Genomic DNA, 23,837 nt, shown 5'->3' on the forward strand with positions numbered 1-23,837 from the left:
ACACACACATATATACATACACACACACCTACACACATATATATATATACATGTGTGTAGGTGTGTGTGTATGTATATATGTTGTTGTTGTAAAGTGCCATCAAGTCGATCCCGATCCATAGTGACCCTGTATAGGGTTTCCAAGGAGCAGCTGGTGAGCTTGAACCACCGACCTTGCAGTACAAACGACTTTGCAGTGTGACGCATTAGCCCACAGCACCACACCATATATGTGTGTATATGCATATACTGTAACATATATATGCGTATATATATGTGTGTGTGTGTGTATATATGCATATATATATTTCATGGGATCCTGGTGTGGCGTTATAGGATCATAACTGAACTGTAAATTTACAGGTCAGCAGTTCAAACCCACCAACTGCTCCTCGGAAACCCTGTACAGGGTCGCTATGAATGGGAACCGACTTCCGACTCCACGGCACTTAAGAACAAAAATAATATAAACCTTATAAAGCCAATCCAATTTTTCACAACCACCATACAGAAATTCAATTTTCTTTTTTAAAACTTTGTGAAGTGCATGCACTTTCTGCTCTCAGAGGAATCAATCCTATTCCGCAACTTCAACTCCAAACGACCTTTAAGTTAGCAGATTCTTGAATGTTTCCCTTAAGGATAAATTTGCTGTTCATAGTATATTTTCCACTCCTAAACTGAAGACAGGGAAGATCTGAGACCACTCAGGGATCAGCTCAGCTGCAGAAAGCCAGACAAGCAGGTCCTCACCTGGTGATAAAATCAGTTCGGACCCAGGGAATGGAGGCAAAAGATCAAGCTCGACCCACCGCAGTACCTGTGGCTCCCAAGGGGGCTGTCAGAAGGGGAAAGCGAGGGCTTTCTTCGGACCGTATTTGAGGAAAGAGTTCCAGGATGTGTGCAGCCCACCTCGCTCGAGTGAGAACAGGAATCGCGGGGCCCGCTTGCTCCCTCGCTCTCGCCATCCGCCCTGACGCTCAGCCCTCACCCTGGAGCACCGGGAGAGGGGCCCACTGTTCCAAGGCCCCCTCGAGCAGCTCCCGGCGACCTCGGCTAGGCCTGAACTGTGCTCGCAGCCTCTGGGGCTCCGACCTGAAGGGGTGCTCCATACGGCGCGCCAGACCACCCAGCGCACACCCAGTCCCGACCCTAGACTCACCGCTCTCCACCTCGCTGCCTTTCTTAGCGGTCGCCGCGTTCCCCATAACTGGGGAGATGGAAAGAAGAGGCCAGCAAGGGAAAGAGGGCTGGGGCCGTCTCCGCTGCTCCACAGGCTAAGGCAACTCCCGCTGTGCACCCGACAGTGTGGCGAGTGCTCTGGGTGCTGGGGCCCGGGCTCCGGGAGGGAAAACTGGGGCCGATCTTGAGGAATGGGCTTCAGCGAACTCCTCAGACCCAGTGGCTGTAGCAGTAGTGGTGGCGGAGGCAGCGGCGGCGGCAGCAGCGGGCAGACACTCCCCCTTTCCCCTCCCCGCCCTCCCTGCGCGCCCCCGGGCAACCGCGCGCCCTGGTCCAGGTCCCTATTTGCGGGAGGGCGCGTGCGCCGGAAGTGACGTTGGCTCCAGGACGCGGAGGGTCGCAACGCTGCTCAACCTAGGGCGGCCAGGTTTGGCCAGCTGGGACAACCTCTTGAACCCGCCCAGCGTGGACGTCTCAGCCGTCGCTAGCCCCCAGGTGCCAATTCCTGAGGTTGTGGGACGCGACGAAGGAACCATTCGCTTTTGAAGAGCAGGGCCTCGGAAGCCGTGCAGATGCTTGGGTTGCTTTCTTTGCACCCAGCCGCGCTGAGGCTCTTCACTCAAAGTCCCCACAGCTGCGACTGGAGCGGAACTCCATGGGCAAGCCCGCACCCGGGAGTAGGAAATCGCACGCGAAGAATAACTTGCCGTTTTCGCTATTGGGCCCTACGACTGGTGGGGAACTACTTCATCCCTATCCCGTTCGTGGTTCGGCGCCGCTAGTTCCCTGGCATATTTGCTTAGCCTACCACGTTAGGCTGCAGTCAAGCTCGTCATCTTTTCACTTCATAGCTTTACAGGATCGTTGGCACAGGTTTTTTCTGACATCCCCAACACCCCAGGCGGAGATAAGTAAAATATCAGTAACTCTTCTTAATTTGTCGATGTGCGGCATTGTATTCACCACCTCTATGTGTAAATTTCGAAATAAAGACTTTCAGTTAGTAGTTGTGTCTATATTAACATACAACGTATGCTCGTACATCATAATTTGTTGCTGTTTTTACTTAACAGCTAATTTATGTGATAGTCTAGCATTTTGTGTTGCATACTCCTTTAAACTTTGTAATAGTTCATTCCAAATTTAGAGTAGAAAGACTAACATTTCTAGCTGCAGAGGCAAGAGATCAAGCACAGTAGGTGTTTAAAAGGTACTTGTGTCTTCAAGGTACCAGGCACAATAGGTGTTTCAGAGATAAATTACCTGTTAACGTCAATGTAAGATATTCTTTAAATCATCATATATTTTAAATACTGTTTCTGACAAAGGAAAACGTAGTGACAACTATTAGAGTTTCTCAGTAAATGATTCCTGCTGTTCCTGATTGACAGTTCTGCTCATGTGATGAACACATCGCCATCACGCTTACAAGAATCTCTGGTGACCCAGAGGTTAAGTGCTTGGTTACTAACCAAGAGGTCAGCAGACTCCAACCAGTCCGTGGTAGGAAGATGTAGCAATCTGCTTCCATACAGATTTACAGATTTGGAAACTCCATGGGGCAGTTCTATTTTGGCCTTACAGGGACACTAAAATCAGAATGGATAACACTCAGTATCATGGTTACCAAATTTCAAGTACCAAGCAAATAATAAGTTGTAGCTCACAAGAAACCTGTGAGATACGTCTCACTCCTAATTCCCACCCTCCACCTGGAACTGCCATCCAGTAGATTCCAACTCTTTGTTGTTAGGTGCCTTTGAGTTGGTTCTGACTCAAAGCCACCCTGTATAGGGTTTCGGAGGAGCGACTGGTGAGCTTGAATTGCGAGCCTTGTGATTCAAACCGACTTTGCAGTCCAGCGCATTATCCCACAGCACCACACTATAGTGTCTCAGGCTGTGAATCTTTATGGGAGCAAAAAGCCTCATTTTTCTCTTGCAGAGTGAAGGGTGGGTTTTGAACTACTTACCTTGCAGTTCACAATCCGCTGCTTATCCTACAACACCACCAGTACTCCTTAGGAGATATGCTGCAGTCTTACTATTATTTTACTTAATAAGCATACTTAGGTACAGAGAATTTAAGTAGGATAAGCACTGGACTGTGAACTGCTAGCTAACTACTGGTTTTAACTAACCGTTCAAACCCACCAGACATTTCTCAGAAACCCAATACTAGGTCAATATGAGTCAGAACTCACTCGGTGGTGCTTAACAATAACAACCCAATGTTAGGGCTTGCCAAGGTTTCCATATGGCAAAAGTACAGTTTGAAACTAGGTCATTTGGCTCCAAAATCAGACCTTTGTCTTATTGCTGATCAGAGAGACCTGTGAATGTTACGGCAATTTGCTTTCCCTCCATTTAAAATCATACTGATTTGAAAAGATAATGCAAAATGAGTTGATGTCTTGGGAAAATCCCATCTGTTGTTTTCTGAGTTTCCTTTAAATTCTAAAACGATACCTGTAGTCAGGAAGAAAGGTATAGATGATCATGAGGTTTTGAAGTGTTGTGCAGCAATGTCACAGCCTTCCAATTACATTTAGTTTTGTATTGCAGGTGCAGTAGTTTGCCCTACACAGTAAACAGCATCAGATTATAAACTGTTGTTAAGTGCCATCAAGTTGCTTCCAACCCACAGCAAACCTGTATAGGGTTTCTAAGGAGTGGCTGGTGAGCTTGAACCACTGACCTTGCAATTCAAACCAACTTTGCAGTACAGCGCATTAGCCCACAGTGCCACATCAGGAGTGTGTGGGAAATGGACTTGAATATGAGTCCTGGTGGGGTGATGTAGGATAAGGACTGGACTACTAATCTCAAGGTCAGTGGTTCAAACCTACCAGTCACTATGATTAGAATCATGAAAATTTATTTAAAATCATTGAATTGTGGGTATTTTGAGTGATAACTATAAATCCACATGTTCTACTATTTCTTTATTGTATTGTGTATCCTAAAGCAAATGATAAAAACTTAAATAGCAGGCAAAAGGTTGAACATTGTTAAGTGCCATTGAGTCAGTTCCAACTCAGAGCAACTATAGGGTTTTTGAGGCTTTTAAATCTTCCTGAGTGCAGAAACCCTCATCTTTCTCCAGTGGAGCAGCTGGGGAGATGGGGATGGGGGTAGAGGGCTTGAACCACACATCTTGTGGTTCCCAGTCCAGTGCTTATCATATAGAGCCACCATGTTCCCAAAGGGTAAAATAATACTTCCAAAATAAGGAAGTAATTTACAGCTAGTAAATTACAAAGAGGTTATGACAAGAATTGTTCAAATAATTCTAGTGTGGTACAAAGTTTTCTTTTTATTGTGCATAATTCTAATTTCTTTGTTTAATAATGAATTTGCTATCTGAGATATAATATTGGTCTTTTAAATATGCCTTTACAGCTGAGGAAATGAAAATAATTGTCAGCGTTAAGAAACCTGCTCAAAGTAAAAAGTCTGAGTGGATTTGTAGGTTATCTTTTTTGTATAATAACTGGAATCCAAGCTAAAGTGTTAGGAAAAAAAGGTGGGGGAGGGAGACAAAATGAACACATTTTTCATTTAATACACAATTATTTCAAAAAAGGATTAAGTTTGTTTTAGATAAAGCCAAACGGAAGACTTTTATTTTAATCTGTTTTATCAAAACTGTAGCTGAATCTCTATTTCAATATCATGCTATGCATTTTTTAACTTATACCTATAGATTAAAAATAGCATCCAGATTTACAAAACATATCCTTAAGCGCTTTCATAGAATCTTAGCTTTTAGAATTGAAAGCTATATTTGACCGTGATGAAAAGCAGAGACTGACCCAGTAAGTAAAAATGATATAGATACTCATAGTGACAAATCAGAGTGCTGTGTAGTGAAATATAAAGGGCTCAAGCTTTGTAGTCAGAAAAATCTGTTCATTTTCCATTTGGACATTACCTGTGACCTACATGTAAATTACCCAATTTTCCTTGGTCTTAGTTTCCATAAATGTGAAGTTGTAGGAATTAAATTATGCAATGAAAAGCACATAGAATAACTTTAGGCATATGATAGACATTCAATAAATATCATTTTTCTCCACAATAACATTTTATGTTTCTCTGTGTTTCAACAAATTTGATTTCAACAAATTTAATAAGTTCATACAATATGCAAAGCATTATGAGGGGTACAAAGATGAATAAACTATGTTCCCTGCCCTCAAGGTTTTATTAAGACAAGATAGACATATGAGTTACTATGTAAAATTAACCAGATGAAATATGTACTATAGTATAAACAAATCTTTGTGGAAACAAAGAAAAGTGCTGTTAAATCATGGACCATGTAGAGAATTTAACATTGGATTTTGATTTTAAACAGTTAGGAAGATCACTGACAACTAAAGAATCTGAGTTTAGGATTACTTAAATTATCCCTAGGTAAAATGTTAGGAAAAGATGTAAGAGTTGTAACCCAATGGAGTATAAGTTCTATGTGGAGGGATTTTTATTTTGTCATCACTGTATCGTGTAGCACTGTACGATAAGCACCAAACTGCTAACTGCAAGGTTGGTGGTTCAAACCCAGAAGCCACTCTGGAGACTCTTTACAAGGTCATTGAGTTGGAAGCAACTTAGCGGTACTTTTAACAACAACATATCTATTATATCTAAAATGATGCTTAGCACGTAGCAGATGCTCAATAAATACTTGTTGAATGATTAAATAAAGGAATTAACAGGAAGACTAGATTATTCTCATTTTGTCAAACCTGAAATAAATCCTGCTTTAGAAATGTGAACCTAGTTAATTATGCAATAGGGAAACATTGAAGATATTTAAAGAGAAGTAACAGCATCACTGGAGTCCTGGTGTGGCACTGTGAGCTAATACGCCAGACTGCAAAGCCGTTTGAACTGCAAGGTCGGCTGTTCAAACTCACCAGCTGCTCCTCAGAAACTTTTATACTGGGTCGATATGGGTCGGAATCAACTCGACAGCACTTAACAACAACAACAGCATCACTATGAGTCAGAATTGACTAGATAGCATTGGGTAATCTCACATTAATAAACTAACTTTGATAGCAATGTGATATATTGGCAAAACAATAGATTGGCAGCAGGTACACCTGTAAGATGGCTGCTGTAATTGTTCAGACATGAAGTCACCAAATAGAAATGAAAGCAATAAAAGAAAAAACAAAGGATGTGTGTAAGACATTTTGAATGTAAGATGAAAAAAATTTAGTAACTATTAGGCTTCTTTAGCATAATACAACTGATAGAAACCAAATTCCATGGTCCTAAGTAATAGAGTTAATGTGGTTAATGTGCTGGACTGCAATGTCGGTTTGATCTGCAAGGTTGGCGGTCCAAGCTCACCAGCCACTTCTTGGGAACCCTATATAGGGTCACTCTGGGTTGGAACTGACTGAAAAGCATTTAACAACAACAAGAAATAAGATTTCTTGGCATAGATGAGTGAGCATCTCCAGTGCTACATCAGTTTGTTGAAACATTTCAATTTGTATTCTATCAATTCCTATAGCCTTGTTTTTCACCAATGCCTTCAGTGCAACTTGAACTTTTTCCTTTAGTATCATAGAAGAATATGGTGGTTATGTGCCATGGAGTGAGTTCCGACTCATAGCGACCCTGTACAGGGTTTCTGAGGCTGTAAATCTTTATAGGAGCAGAAAGCCTTATCTTTCTCTTGCGGAACAGCTGGTAGTTTCAAACTGCTGACCTTGCAGTTCACAGCCTGATTTGTAACCAGAATATAGTTGATACTTAAAATAGAATAAGGACTGATAAGTGGAAATACACAGCCTTGAGCTCTCTAAGCCTAAAACCATGTCTAAACTAAACTTTACAAGTATAGGAAGCAATAAATTTTAGTTCTTCTTGTTGTTAGAAACTGTTGAGTTGGTTTCTGGTATGGCGCTGCAGGTTAATGCGCTGGACTGCAACGTCAGTTTGAACTGCAAGGTCAGCAGTTTAAGGTCATCATGAGTCGGAACCAACTCAACAGCACTAAACAACAACATATTCTTCTAAACAGGCTCTATTCACGTGGTGGTAGTGGTGTGCCGATGAGTCAGTGCCGACTCATAGCGACCCTGCATAAGGTTCCCAAGGCTGTACATTTTCATAGCTTAGTAAATTTCAAGAACAATTCCTGCTCTGTATGAATATCCATCTGTTATACAGATTGGTTCTGCATGTGCCACATTAACCTTCCTTTAAAGAGAGGAGACAGGACTCTCTGACTGACAAATCTAGCTCCCCTTTTAGGTGCCTGAAGCTACCCAGTCTGCAAGCAAGCCTTTTGTCCAAAGTCACACAGCTTTACTTGTTCTGTGGACTTGGAAGCCTGCTGCTCTGTTTTGTACTCTAGCTCTGCTGCTACCTCTCTTCCACTCCTCTAGTACCATAGTTCTCTGTCCCTGGGTCAGGGAGGTTCAATGCACAAAGATCTTGGGATCCAAAGGATGTGCTTCACAACTGGCTCCACTTCTTTGGTGGTAGTGAGAACCCCTACCTCTGCTTCTAGGCTCATTTTCTACTCAGCCGTCGTTATTAAGTGCCGTCATGTTGGTTCCAATTTATAGCAATCCTGTATAGAGTTTCCAAGAAGTAGCTGGTGGTTTTGAACTGCCGACCTTGTGGCTCACAGTCCAGTGCTGATACTACAGTGCCACAACAGCAGGAGTGTAAAATTGACCAATCATAATTAGCCCTGTTAACAACCACTCACAATTGAATCATATAATCCCTTAGCATCTTCCCTCACCTTTTCTTACCAGACCCATAAGGAAAAAAGTCGTTTCATGGGAATTACAAAGACTGTTGGAAGAAGTAAACCAGAATGCTCCATAGAAGCCAGGATGTCAAGACTTCATCTCTCATACTTCAGACCTGTTATCAAGAGGGACCAGTCCCTGGGGAAGAACATCATGCTAGGTAAAGTGGAAGGTCAGTGAAAAAGAGGAATGAGATGGATTGGCACAGTAGCAGCAATGGGCTCAAGCTTAACAATGATTGTGAGGATGACGCAGGACTGAGCAGTTTTGTTCTGTTGTTCATAAAGTTGCTATGGGTCAGAGCTGACGCAATGGCACCTAACAACAACAACATGGCTAGAAAAGATAATAAATAATTCACAGCACTGCAGTTGTCTAGTGATAAGACAGGAAATAGAGAGATTAACCCCTTGTACCTAGGTCCCAGAAGCTACTGTGCATTCAGGATTATTTTGTTGTTAATAAGTGCTGTTGAGTCTATTTCAACTCATGGTGAATTTGTATAGGCTTTCTGAAGAATGGCTGGTGGGTTTGAACTCCTGACCTTGTGGTTAGTACTTCAGTTCTTATCCTACAACACTACACCAGGACTCCATGATTATTTTGGTTAGGGTGAAATGTCCAGAACAGAGACAAACACTGGTGTCACATACAGGTCTTATTCTAGGCAGAATGTTACCAAGAAACCAACTCCCATCAGTGTTCAACATGCATTTTTCAGGACTGCCCTAGTAGTAGTGGTACCACTGTAGTCAGCTAAGACTCAAATCTGAATATATGAAAGAACTCTACCACTGATGTAGAATTCCATTTGTGTGTGTGTGTGTGTGTGTGCCTGCCATTGGAAAATGGGAAGGAGCCTATAGAAACTAATGGTCAATATTGCTAATTTGAGTAGTAGTTACGAATTGCGCTGTGAACCTCAGGGACAGCAGTTAGAAACTACCAGCTGTTCCGTGGGAGAAAGATGAGGCTTTCTGCTTCCGTAAAGATTTACAGCCTCGGAAACCCTGTACAGGGTCGCTATGAGTCTGAACCGACTCCACGGCACATAACAACAACAACATGTGTCTTGACAACGACAATATGTATATTGGAAATTGTCTTCTAATTATCTTGCTTTCTGACCTGGAAAAAGACAGTGTACACTTGGCAGGATAAGCAAGCCCTGTGAAGATATCACAAGATGTGATTTTGTTGTTGTTGTGGAGTGCCATCGAGTCAGTTCCAACCCATAGCAACCCTGTATAGGGTGTCCGAGGAGCAGCTGGTGAACTTGAGCCACCGACCTTGCAGTTCAAACGGCTTTGCAGTCTGACACATTAACCCACAGTACCACAAAGTGTAATTACGAGGTTGAAAATGAATGAAAGTAGGTAGTGCTTACTTGACATCCCTTTGTTGAGACCATAGTAGCCCTGGAAAACCTGGAACTCTCTTTATTAGGAATTGTTTAATTGTTTTTATATCTGTTTATGAAGATCTCTTTGAGGTTGACAGCTTTGATGATGTACTGATGTATTTTTAAGAACCCTGGTCAGATCTAGCATGCCCAACACTACCAAAGTAGAAGTTAGTCTTCTGCCTCCTCCTTGAAATATACTCACTCCAGACTCAGAAGCAAGGGAGGTTGTTGGAGCTCTGCGGGCAGTACTTTGTAGGAGGTAGCTTTCTTAACTCTGGTTTCCAAAAATGTTGGTGGGTGGTGGTGGTGTGCCCTGGAGTTGGTTTCGACTCATAGCGACCCTGCATAGGGTTTCTGAGGCTGTAAATCTTTATGGGAGCAGAAAGCCTCTTTATTAACAGTAAAGCTGAACAATCTAAAGAAAAATTAAAAATAATTCTTGCAACATATCCACTCGTGGCCATTTTGAAGATAATTAGTTTAATTCAAGCCAAAATACATTTGTAGTTAGCCCAGAGAATAACTGGATTCTTTCTATTACCCTACATGTCAACCAACAGTATCATTGCCTCTGTCTTAGATATCCTTCCTGGGGAGTTTAAAGACCATCCTCTCTTAGATCTTTGAGGAAAATGATGATTTTTTCCTCAGATTATATAGTTTTCCAAAGTGTAACACAGGCATTGGCAGTTGTATGCCTTGGATCAGTCCCGACACCTAGTGTTTCTGAGTACAGGGTTTCTGAGGCTGTAAATCTTTATGGCAGCAGAAAGCCTCATCTTTCTCCTGTGGAGTGCCCTATCAGGGCAGACCCTTCATTATAATGTTAATGCCAAATTACATAACTAATAGACTTATATTAGATATTAACGTGATGTGATGAGACAAAGACAAAAAGGATAAAGATAATTATGATAATAATAGCTTATATGGTGCTTAAGGAGCCCTGATAGCATAGTGGGTTATGAGTTGAGCTGCTAACTGCATGGCCAGCAGTTCGAATCTACCGGCCACTCCACAGGAGAAAGATGAAACTTTCTGTTCCCATAAAGATTTACAGCCTCAGAAACCCTACACCGGGTTGTTATGAGTCAGAACTGACTCCACAACACACAACCACTATCCACCACCATTATATAATGCTTGTATGTAGCAGACACCATGGTTGTTACTATTGTTAAGTGCCATAGAGTCGGTTCTGATTCATAGTAACACATCATAGGGTTTCTGAGAAGCAGTAGGTAGGTTTGAACTGTTGACCTTGTGGTTTATAGCCCAGTGCTGATCCTACAGTGCCACACCAGGAGTCCATAAGACACTATTGTTGTTATTGTGCCATCGAGTTGGTTTCAGCTCATCGCAACCTGTATAGGGGTTCTGAGAAGCAGCTGGTGACTTTGAACTAGTACTTAAATATTAACTGATGTAATCCTGACAACAATGCTCTTTTATCCGTATAATTCGTTCTCACTGATTAGTACTTTTTTTTTTTTAATGTTTTATTGTGAATTATATGATAGTTTACATGAGAGAACTTTAGTTTTGCATTCATTCTATTGTATATCGTTTCATTGCCATGGTTCCAATCCCCTCCATGCATCATCAACCGACCAAAGTGTATACCCTACAAACCCACCCCCTACACTCCCCCCACCCCAGTCTTCAGCACACAGTCCCTCTCCCTCTCTGGATCCAAAGTCCCCAGCTGGTTCATCACTCCATGTCATCATCTCTGCCTCGCTGCTTCTCTGGGTAGGGTCCCACTCTCAGCTCTTCTCGGTTGATGGTCCTAGAGACCTCCGCTCCTAGACTGGAGAGTTTGATTACTACTTTTTAAATGAAGATCTGAATGAAGTCTGGGAGCCAGCCAAACACATTTGAGGGGGTGGGAATTGTAAGCAGGAAAAAAGGAGTATTAATTACAAAGGCCTCTATACAGAAACATGCCTGTTAGGATCAACGGACTGCAAGTAGGGCAGTGTGATTACCTAAAGTGAAGGAAAGAGAGTAGTAGTAAGGTCAGTTAGAGTGAAATAGGTAAAGCATAAGGTATTTCTATTACAGCAGTTCTAAATAAGATGTCAAATAGAGAAGAGGCAAGGATAACTCTTAAGTCAATGAGTGAATGAATGAAACCAGTAGGGAGGGAGTGAGGTGAGGAAATGTTTGAATGTTAATAATGTTAGAAATGTTAATAAATTTAGAAAGATGTTTCTGGGAGAGTACAGATCACATAGCATCTTGTAGACCATGATAAGGATTTATGTTTTATTCTAAGTAGATAAGTTTATATAGAAGATTAACATGGTAGGGCCTGTATTTTTTAAAGATCTCTCTGGCTGCCATGTGGAGAAGAGTCTGAAACAAAGTAAAAGTGGAAACATGAAGCCCAGTTAAGATTTTGTAATAATCCAGGGAGGCATGATTGTAGCTTATAATAGGATCGTTAGAGTGGAAGTGGTAAAAAGATGCTGTGTTTGGGTTATCTTTTGAAAACAGTTTTAAGAATGCTTTTTGTTTCAGTGTGAAATTACAATTTGTTGTGAGATGTCAGAGGGAGAGAGAAATCAAGGAAGATACAGGTTTTTAGTCTGAGAGTGAAATTTGAAATTAACATTTATGAAGTTAGCAAAGAAGAAGGAGCTCTGGTGGCACAGTGGTTAAACACTGGACTGATAACTGAAAGGTCTGTGGTTCGAACACACCAGTTGCTCTACAGAAGAAAGACGTGGCAGTGTGCTTCACATAGGCTATTGTTGTTAGGTACTATGGAATCAATTCCAACTCATAGTGACCCTATGTACAACAGAATGAAACACTGCCTGGTCCTGTGCCATCCTCACAATTGTTGGTAAGCTTGAGCCAGTTGCTGCTGTCATTGTGCCAATCCATCTCATTGGAGATCTTCCTCTTTTTAGATGTGCCTCCACTTTACCAGGCATGATGTCCTTCTCCAGGGACTGGTCCCTCCTGATAACATGTCCAAAGTATGACAGAAAAAGTATCATCATCCTCACTTCTAAGGAGCATTCTGGCTGTACTTTCCCCAACACATATTTGTTTGTTTTTCTGGCAACCAATGCTATTTTCAGTATTCTTCTCCAACACCGTAACTGAAATGCATCAATTGTTCTACAGTCTTCCTTATTCCTGTCTACCTGTCACATGCATATGAGACAGTAACACCTTAGTCCTCAAACTGACATCTTTACTCTTTAATACTTTAAAGAAGTCTTTTTGCAACAGATTTGCCTAGTGCAATACATCATTTAATTTCTTGACTGCTGCTTCTGTGAGTATTGATGATGGATTCAAGCAAAATGAAGTCTTTGACAGCTTCAATCGTTTCTCCATTTATCATGATGTTATTTATTAGTCCAGTTGTGAGGATTTTCATTTGCATTGAGGTACAATCCATACTGAAGGCTATAGTCTTTGGTCTTCATCAGTAAGTACTTCAAGTCCTCTTCGTTTCCAGCAAGCAAGATTGTGTTATCTGCCTATCACAGGTTGTTAATTACTCTTCCTCTAATCCTGGTCCATGTTCTCCTTCATATAATCCGGTTTCTCAGATTATTTGCTCAGCACATATATTAAATGAGTATGGTGAAAGGATACAACCCTGAAACACACCTTTCCTGATTTTCCATTCACTATCCTCATGTTCTCTTCCAACGATTGCCTCTTGGTCTATGTACAGGTTCCTCATGAGCACAATTATGTGTTCTAGAATACCCCATTCTTTGCAGTGTTATCCATAGTTTGTTATGATCTGCACAATGAATGCCTTTGCATAGTCAATAAAACACAAGTAAACATCTTTCAAAGTCAGCAGTTCAAACCCACAAGCTGCTCCTCAGGAGTCCTATACAGGATTGCTATGAATCTGAAATGTCTTGATGGCACTTAACCTCAGCAGACATATTTCTAGTACTCTCTGCTTTTAGACAAGTTCCATTTAGCATTAGCAATGGTATCTTTCATTCCACATCCTCTTCTGGCATGAATTTCTGTCAGCTTCCTGTTGCTGTAACCATTTTTTAAATTATCTTCAGCAAAATTTTACTTGCATGTGATATTAATTATGTTGTTGTTGTCAGGTGCCATCGAGTCGGAACCGACTCATAGCGACTCCATGCACAGCAGAACGAAACAATGTTCGATCCTGGGCCAACCTCACCACCGCTGCCACCCCCGAGTCCATCAATGATGCCACCTGGCCGATCCATCTCGTTGGAGGTCTTCCTCTTTTTCTCTGACCCTCCACCCTACCCAGCATGACATCCTTCTCCAACGATTGTTTCCTCCGGACTACATGTCCAAAGTAGGAGAGACGAAGCTTAGCCATCCTGGCCTCCAAGGAGCACTCTGGCTGCACCTCTTCCAAAACAGATCTATTGGTTCTTTTGGCAGTCCATGGCACCCTCAGTATTCTCCTCCAACACCACAACTCAAAGGCATCAATTCTTCTACGATCCTCTTTATTCACTGTCCAGCTTTCGCATCCATATGAGGCTATTGAAAACACAATGGCCTGGGTCAGGCGCACCCTAGTCCTCAAGCTGACATCTCTGCTCTTCAATTTATTAATTATATTGTTCAATTTTTACAGTTTATATGGTTACCTTTCTTTGGAATTGACACAATATGGATCTTTCCCAATTTCTTGGCCAAATTTCTTGGCATAGACTAGTGAGGTCCTCCAGTGCTACATCAGTTTGTTGAAACATTTTGATTTGTAGTCCATCGATTCCTGGAGCCTCATTTTTCTCCAGTAGCTTCAGTGCAGCTTGGACTTCTTCCTTCAGTATCATTGGTTCTTAACCATATGATAGTTCTTGAAATGTTTGAACTTGACCAATTCTTTTTGGTACAGTGCCTCTTTGCTTTCCTCACATATTCTTTCTTTTTTTTTTTTAAGCTTTTATTGTGAATTGAGTGATAGTTTACATGGGAGAATATTGGTTTTGCACTCATCCTATCATATTTCATTTCATTGCAATGATTACAGTACCCTCCATGCATCATCATTCAACAGTATTTGCTTCTATTCCCTCTTTTTTTTTTTTTTTTAATGTATACAAAAACAACTCAGAAATATATAATCATTTAAACAACCCAAGTCCACATTCTTCAAGCCTGCCTCCTGGTTGCCAGCACACAGCTTTTCTCTTTCCATGAGTATAGAGTCCTCAGTTGCTCTATCTCTCCATGTTATCATCTCAGCCTCCATTTCTGCTGTCACTGCTTCTCTGGATAGGGTCCCATATTCTACTCATAGTCTTCTCCCTTGGTGGTCCTATGATCCTCTGTCTCCATCTCTGGTGTCACTGCTTCTCTGGACAGGGTCCCATATTCCACTCATAGTTTTCTCCCTTGATGGTCCTATGATCCTCTGTTTCCTTCCATATTCTTTTGATGCTTCCTTTATCATACAATATTTTGCCCGTTGCTGTTAGAAGCTGGTGGTTTGAACTACTGACCTTACTATTAGCAGTTCAGTGCTTATTATACAGTGCCATATCATCATATCCTTCAATGTTGCAATCCAAGGTGTGATTTTTTTCTTTAGTTCTTTCAGCTTGAGAAATGTTGATCATGTTCTTAATGTTTGCATTTTTTATTGCATGCAACACTGAAAAATAATGTCTCACTTTCAAACTGTTCCCAGATCAGAGTAGTTTCCCTCTCTCTCTCTTGTTCATCCTCATTCTTTCTCCTCTTCAATTTGGTGTACTCCTTAGGAGATAATAGGTTTAGACCCTGCTTCTTGATTGCTCAAGAGGGAACTGCTAGCTGTAACAAATGGAGTTGCATCTTCTCGATTGAGCAATATTTCCTAAAGGGGAGCTAGTTCAAGACTAGCATAAAACTCACCAAGTTGAAATATAAACAAGAAAAAGTTAATAGTAAAATATTAAGTAGAATATATATAATTACTAAAGACTCATCCCCCAAACTCTAAGATAGTTATCATCTAGTAAAAGTACTAAGTTTAAATTCTCACACCTATACTATTCCTTTGACTCTACTTTCAATACTTTTAATCTGAAAAGTTTACTTTGACAAATTACACTAGATTATTAATCAATATTGGAGTCCTGATGTGGTGCTGCGGGTTAATGTGCCAGACTGCAAACCTGTTTGAACTGCAAGGTCGGTGGTTCAAGCTTACCAGCTGCTCCTCAGAAACCCTATACAGGGTCATTATGGGTCAGAATTGACTTGATGGCACTTAACAACAACAAGAACATAAGCCAATATTACTTTGAAACTGTCATAATAAGAAAATTAATAAAACAGTTAAATATGAAGTTTGCCCTTCATTATCCTTGTATTCTGAATCATTAGCTAGAACAAAATCTTATTTATTTGGCTCATAATGTATAAACCATTTTTCTCAAAAATGTCTTATTTTCTTTTCTGCTTATGTCCAGACTACTGTAGTAAAACAATGTATAAGCATATCATATCATTCCTTTGCTTAGTTGCTTTCAATCTTTATTCATTGGTTATAAAATAAACCCGAATTCCACAGCCTTCACTTCAAATCACAGAAGCAGCTATACTAGATTTGTTGTATTTTACAGATAAGATGATTAAAAAATGATGATTTAAAATGGCTGAAGGACATGACAAGGTAAGAAGGGTTAGGAAGTACATTAAGTAGGGGGAGCAGCCTGAATGAAGGTTTAAAAGGTGCTTCACAAAAGTTGTAAAAGCCTTGGAAATCCTATACAAGGTAGCTGAGTCAAAAGCAACTCCATAGCACTTAACAACAACAAATAACAAAAGCGAAAAACATGAAGTAAAATACAGAAGGAGTTTTGATGTGGCACTGTAGCATAGGCACTGGACTACTAACCGGTAAATTGTTGGTTCAAACCTACCACCCGATCCTTGGAAATCCTATGCAGGGTCACTATGAGTCTGAGCCAACTTGAAGGCCCTTAATAACAAAAACAACAAAATACAGAAGTTAGTATTTTTAAGAAAAGCAATGCTAAATTCTAGAGACTGTAAGACTTTGATTAGGAATTTTAATTTGGTTAGACTAGATTGATATTTGGAGACACGTTATGGCATCTGAAAAGAGGAGTGTTGTTGTTGTTGTTAAGTGCCGTCGAGTTGGATCTGACCCATAGCGACCCTATACAAGGTTTCCGAGGTGTGACTGGTGAGCTTGAACCGCCAACCTTGCAGTTCAAACTGAAAAGAGTAGTAAGGTAATCAAAATGTTTCTTTAGAAACACTGTTCATTCCGAAATTTGCAGGTTACGTTGTCAGAGTCTATTCTGGCTTTTTGTGGCTACCAATTTGGGGCTTCCAATTCAGTCAAATAATGCAGAAACATTAAGAAAGTTTTGTCGTTGTTTATTTTCTTTTGATTAGTATTATAGTTATGATGAAAATGTTAAGTGCCATCGAGTCGATTCCAACCCATAACGACCCTGTATAGGGTTTCCAAGGAGCAGCTGGTGAGTTTGAACTGCCAAGCTTGTGGTTCAAACAGCCTTTTATTTGTTCTCAAGAAAACATCATATAGAATTTGGTAGCAAATAATAAATATTATCTATTTCTTGGAATCATGCCCTTTCAACCTTTTAAGAGCAATATTTTCCTTGAAACGTAAAAAAAAAAAAAGGATGGATTTTCAACCTCCCTCAGTGTGTATATATTATTAGCTTTTGAAGACAATTGCAAGGGTAGGACTTGACTCCACCTTTTTTTTTTTTTTCAGTTAACCTTGTTGTTGTGAAGTACCATCGAGTCGGTTCCGACCCATAGCAACCCTGTATAGGGTTTCCGAGGAGCAGCTTGTGAGCTTGAACCACCGACTTTGCAGTTCAAACGGCTTTGCAGTTTGGTGCATTAACCCACAGTGCCACACCAGGACTCCTTAGTTAACCTAGATACTGGTTAAAAGTAACTAGGACAAAATGTATTTTAAATATTCACTGCTGCATTACATTAGCTAATTTATGATAACTTGCATTTTCATAATGCTCTTGAAGGCTTTTATATAATGCTGAAGAATAAAAATTTCAAATGGAAATAAAATTGCTACGTTCCCTGTGTTTTAAAAGTCTCTCTCACTGCTTTTAAGCTCTGGTAACGCAGTGATTAGGAATCCCGCTACGAACCTCAGGATCAGCAGTTCGAAATTACCAGGTGTTTCGCAGGAGAAAGATGAAGCGTTCTGCTCCCGTAAAGATTTACATCCTCGGAAACCCCGTACAGGGTCGCTATGAGTCGGAACCGACTCCACGACACATAACAACAACAACAACATCAATAACGTAGCGGTTACGAATTGTGCTGCTAACTTCAAGGTCGGCAGTTCGAAACTACCAGCTGTTCCGCGAGATAAAGATGAGGCTTTCTGTTCCAGTAAAGAGTTACAGCCTTGGAAACCCTGTGCAGGGTCACTATGAGTCAGAACCAACTCCACGGCACTTAACAACAACAACAACATTTAACCTCTACTCCCCTTGCTGATTTTGAGTTCCTGCTTATTCTTGGCACATTGGCATTTCCCTTTCTAGAATTTTGTGTTTGCCAAGAAAGTGAATAAAATCTTTTCTATTTTATGCAGTGTTTCTGTGTGTTTGAAGCAGGTACATGGTGTGTCTTCTATATCATATCAACCCGCCATGTTTATCAAATTTCTGTTATTTGTGATTTGTCTTCTTTTCTTGAAATTATTTGCTCTGTCCCTAAATTCTCAGTTTAGGGACCTTTTACTCATTGCCTCAGAGGCAAGGAGATAGAACCTACAACAAAGAATTTTTTAGGAATGTTAAGAGGAAATAATTTAAATAATCAAAAGGCATCTCAGTCTGAACCCAAGGAGTTTTTTATTTGCAAGGGTTATACCCTGAGAAATTAAAGGACACATTGCACTGGACAAATCTGCTGCACAGACATCTTTAATGTGTTGAAAAGCAAAAATGTGAGTTTGAGGACTAAAGTGCACCTGACTCAAGCTATGGTATTTTCAGTAGTCTAATATGCATGTTAATATGCCAGACTGCAAAGCCACTTGAACTGCAAGGTTGGCGGTTCAAGCTCACCTACTCCTCAGAAACCCTATATAGAGTCGCTATGGGTCAGAATCGACTCAACGGCACTTCACAACAACACAACAATATGAATGTAAAAGTTGAACTGTGAAAAAGGAGGACCTTAGAAGAATTGATGCATTTGAGTTATGGTTTTGGAGAAGAATATTAAAAGTCCCATGGAGTGCCAGAACAAGCAAGTCTGTGTTGGGAGAAGTACAACCTGTATATTCCTTGGAAGTCAGAATGGCGAGATGTTGTCTTTCATACTTTGGACATAAAATCAGGAGGGACCAGTTCCTGGAGACGGATATCAGGTTAGGTAAAGGGTCATTGAAAAAGAGGAAGACCCCCAACAAGATGGACCGGCACACTGACAGCAGCAATGAGCCCAAGTTTAATGAATGTAAGGATGACACAGGAGTGGACAGTGTTTCGTTCTGTTGTTCATAAGGCTACTATGAGTCAGACTAGACTCCACTCAACAGCACCTAACAATAACAACAGGGAAAAATGTTTTGTTTTGATTTCTAAAATGGTTTGTCTTGGATCATCAAAGCCAGAGCCTACAGACTAGATGATAGATATCATAAAAGATCAATGTTGAGTAGGGACAAGTACAAAATATGATATTAGAAACTAAGAAGAGACAGAGAAAACAATTGATGATTTAAAATGGGAAAAGATCTGAAAAGACACCTCACCAAGGAAGATTGTTATTGTTGCTGTTAGTGTTGTCAAGTCGGTTCTGACACAGAGCCACCCAGTATAGGGTTAACAAGTAGTGATGGGCGGGTTTGGACTGCTGACCTTGTGGTTAGCCTATAGTACCACACCAGGACTATACAGATGAGGAATAAGCATATAGCAAAAATGATTAAAAACAAAACAAAACATAACACTGCTGTCATAGCGACCCCATGTGTTACAGAGTAACACATGGAGGTCATTGTGAGAAAGCAAGGCAGGAACCTAGAATTTTGGAATATGGCCCTTAAATAAAGGACCAAAGCATTTTATATTCAGGGGGCTTTGTGGTTCAGTGACTTATTTAATTTAATGTCACTTCTAGCCTTAGTCTTTGTAAACTCCCACCAAAGAACACTTTTACCCTGATGGGTTGCTTAAGAGAAGGTGAGAGATGATGCTGACAGGTTTATATGATTCAGTTGTGAGTGGTTAACAGGGTTAACTGTGATTGTAAAAACCTGGAATTCTAACGTATATAAAAGAAGCAGGACTAAGGGAATCTCATTACCATCAATGTAGAAAAGTCAGGAGTGGAACATATCCTTTGGACCCAGAGATTCCTGTGTATTACACCTCCTAACCCAGGGACAAAAAAGCTATGACAGTGAAGGAGTGCCAGTGTAGCAACAGCAGCAGAACCAAAAACCAAGAACAAGCACAAGATGAAGTGGTGGACTTCCCAGTCCACAAGCAAGTAAAGCTAAGAGATAGCAGGAAGCTTGCTTGCAGAATGAGGTGCTTCCAGACACTTAATTGGGGGAGTTAGGTTTGCTGACCCACAAAGCTAGAGCTGAGTGCCTTCGGGTTGAGGCTTACAGTAGAGTGGTATGTCCTGTCTGCCTTTATCAACAGCCCTAAAAGAGCTTTGTAGCAATAGGTGGACAGGGAGGCCTGCCTGTAGGTATGGCTGAGGACACGTTGTGCTGATTGGAAGACCTATGCCCTGCACATTCCTGATTCTGAATTGTAGCCCGTTAACTTCCCTAATAAACCCCATAACTCTGAGTGTGGTGTCAGAGTTCTGTGTGACCATTGCAATGAATTCTGTCATCCAATTGAGTTGTGATGCTATGAATGGGATGGCTTGGCAACATTTTTTGCAGGCTGAAAGATAATAATTGCAAATATTTATAGAATACTTACTACATATTAGATGTTTGCAAGTATGTTGTTGTTGTCAATTAAGTTGATTCTGACTCTTGAAGACCCCGTGTGTGTTAGAGTAGAATTGTGTGCCAAAAGGTTTTCTTGATTGTGACCTTTCAGATACGGATTGCCATGCCTGATGTCTTGCCACTGGTTCCATGAACTGCCAATCTTTAGGTTACTAGTTGAGCACAAATCATTTGTGCTACCCAGGAACCTACACAGCTATTAGAATGGCTACAAATGGAAAAATAAATAACAAAAAATGACAATATCAAGTACTGGTAAGAATGTGGACCTCTCATTCCTTGTTGATAGGAGTGCAAAATGATACAGTTATTTTGGAAGGCAGTTTAGCAGTTTCCTACAAAGCTAAACATCACTTTACCATACAATCCAGCAATATTCTCCTAGGTATTTATCCAAATACTTGAAATTTTACATGCATTAAAAAATCTGAGCACAATCTTTTTAGCAGTTTTACCTAAAATTGGAAGCAACCAAGATGTCCTTCCATAGGTGAATGGATTAACACACTATGGTATAGCCATACCAAGAAACATGAGGGGGCTTTAAAGTGTTCATGGAAAAATGCTATTATCTTTTGATTCTATTTTTCCATGAACTTTTTGAAGCCCAAGTGATAAAAAGAAATGAGCTAAAAAGCCACACACACACACACACAAAAAAACACATGGAGTTACTTAACTGCACATGTCTCAAAGAAAGAAATCAGTCTGGTGTGGCGCTGAAGGGTAATGTACCAGACTGCAAGGTCAGTTTGAATCACAAGGTTGGCAGTTAAAAGTCACCAATCCCTCCTGGAAAATCGTATACAGGGTACTATGAGTCAGAACTGACTCGTCGGCACTTAACAACAAAATGTGGGGGTGGGAGGGGTGAGAGGGCTTCAAAAAGTTCCTCAAAAAATATAATTTAAAGATAATGGATTTTTTTAGTGAATTTTTTGAAGCACTCTTGTATGTTTGCCAACTATTTGAAATTTTGGAAAAGGCAGAACTATTGACACAGTAAAAACCTCAATGATAGCAGATGTTCAAGGGGAGTGATGAATAAGTGGTACACAGAGGATTTTTAGGGCAATGAAACTCCTCTGTATGATACTGTAATGGTAAGTACATGACATTACACATTTGTCAAAATCCACAAGACTGTACAAAATAGAGAACTTTAATGTTAACAGCACTTTAGCTAATTATGTATCAATGTGGATGTATAAATTCTAGCAAATGTAACACTCATACACAAATTAACAATAAAGGAAACTGGTAGAAGTGGGGGATGAAGGGTAAATAGGAACACTCTGTTTTATCTGCCCAACTTTCTGTAAATCTAAAATTGTTCTAAAAAGTCTAATTTTTTTTTTTTTTAAAGTATAACTACGAGGGAGTCACTACAGCAATAATAAGGGAACCCAGTAGCAAAAAGTACAGGATACACTACCTCAAACCACAACTGGATGGAGGATTCAGCTGAGTCTGGAAAAATCAGTTAACCTCTGAGGGCCAAGGTAATACCTGGATTAACCAGGTGTTCAACACTACCCACTTCCAGATATCAAATAATAAGCTGCAGTATCAGCAAAGGAGATTAAGTGAGAAGCAGAGGACGGGGTGCAACATGGGAACCAGAAACCCCTTTCCCATTTTGATGATAATGGTTAACATTATTTGAGCATTTACTAGTGGTTGAAACTGATCTGTCTTTGAATCATGGAAATAGTGCAGGACCAGGCAATATTTTATTCTTTTGTTCCTGGGTTGAAGCCAACTTGTTGATAACTAACAACAGCAATAAGAATAAGTTTTATCTTATTGAATTCTCATAATGGCTTATAAAGTTGGAAGTGTTGTTATCATCATTTTAAAGATAAGCAGATGATGTACAAGGACCTCTGGTAGCGTAGTGGTTATGAATAAGGCTGCTAATCTCACCGTCAGCAGTTCGAAACTTCCATGGGAGAAAGATGAGGCTTTCTGCTCCTGTAAAGATTTACAGCCTGCAGAAACCCTGTATAGGGTTGTTATGAAATGGAACCGACTTCACTGCACATAACAACAACAACAGATGATGTACAGAAAGTCACATGACTAGGGAGCTCTGATAGCGTAGTGGTTACAAGTCAGGCTGCTAACAAGGTCAGTAGTTCAAAACTACCAGTCATTCCATGGAAGAAAGATGAAGCTTTGTGCTCCCATAAAGACTTAAAGCCTCGGAAACCCAATGCAGGGTCGCTATGAGTCAGAACCAACTCCACGACACATAACCACAACTAAAACCAGCCATAGGTGGTAGATTCTGGATTTTATTTTCTCTGTATTCAAACACTATTGAAGGGAAAAGAAAGGGGAATTTATTTGGGAGAAATGAAGAACCTGATGAATGCTTGAATTTGAAAATGACTTTATTTACATCCTGAACCAACCAGTTGCCATAAAGTTGGTTCCAATGCATGTGTGTTGAGTCCTTATGTGTGTAAAAGTCTAACTAAGCCCCATAGGATTTTCAATGGCAGATTTTGGAGGAAGTGGATTTCCAGGCCATTCTTCTGAGGTGCCTCTGAGTGGACTTAAACTTTCAACCTTTCAGTTAGCAGCCAAATGTAAACTGTGCTACCCAAGAACTCCTTACATTCTGAAGTGGGCACAAAATGACCTAAAACTGGCATAATAGTGAAGTAGCAAGATCAAGTGTTCTCCTACTGAGCATAAATGAGGGCTCATGAGCAGGTGAAGTTCAGTTACAAGGAAATAAAGATAGCTATATGACTGCTTATATTTATTTTGACTGTACGTTGCAGACCAGTATATACATGTAAGAAATTCCTGGGTGGTGCAAACAGTTGAGTACTCCTTTGCTAGCAAAAAAAAGTGGCGGTTCAAACCCACCCAGAGGAACTGCAGAAGACAGGCCTGATGAACTCCTTCCAAAATATGATAGCCTTGAAAACCCTGTGAAACACAGAGATACTCTGATTGAAATAGGATTTCCATGACTCAGAATCAACTCAAAAGCAACTAACAGCACTCTACTTGTAAACCACCATGATATAGTAAGCATTCTATAAATATTTACAATTATTACTATTAATCCCCCCTGAATGTAAACTGCCTTGGTTCTTTACTTCAAAGCATTATTCCAAAATTCTAGTAATTCCTGCTTTCTTTCAGTGATCTTTCTTGGCACTGGATTTGTTCAATGGTGCCATAGTTTTCTGGTAGTGAATGCTTGCTTTATAATGCATGATTCTGCCCTTGCACTACCACTTGACTTTTCCCTTGGTTTTCATTCCAGTCTGTTGCTTGAACCTCTCCTGGATTACTTCTGAGTAACCCACCATTCATGAGAAGTCCCTATAAATATAGGCTATACTATTTCCTTTCTATGCTAACTATTTACATCAGGCAAAATATTGCTCCTTCTCCAATTTATTTAGAGCTATTAACCCAGTAAATGCTCAGCTCTATTAAGTTACTTAATTTAATTC

The 23,837-nt window shown here is 40.4% G+C and overlaps 1 protein-coding gene across 1 annotated transcript in view; it reads right to left on the reverse strand.

Moving 5' to 3' along the window:
* Positions 1-1,448, reverse strand: part of PRKACB (protein kinase, cAMP-dependent, catalytic, beta) — a 159,822-nt gene extending 158,374 nt beyond the window's left edge. The window contains exon 1 of the mRNA XM_006831007.1: positions 1,163-1,448. Coding sequence (XP_006831070.1) covers positions 1,163-1,208 — 46 coding nt within the window. The 5' untranslated portion in view covers positions 1,209-1,448. The remainder of the gene's footprint in view (positions 1-1,162) is intronic.
* Positions 1,449-23,837: the final 22,389 nt, after the last annotated feature.

The sequence above is a fragment of the Chrysochloris asiatica genome, unplaced genomic scaffold (genome assembly GCF_000296735.1).
Source record: "Chrysochloris asiatica unplaced genomic scaffold, ChrAsi1.0 scaffold00002, whole genome shotgun sequence".
NCBI classification, from domain to species: Eukaryota; Metazoa; Chordata; class Mammalia; order Afrosoricida; family Chrysochloridae; genus Chrysochloris; species Chrysochloris asiatica.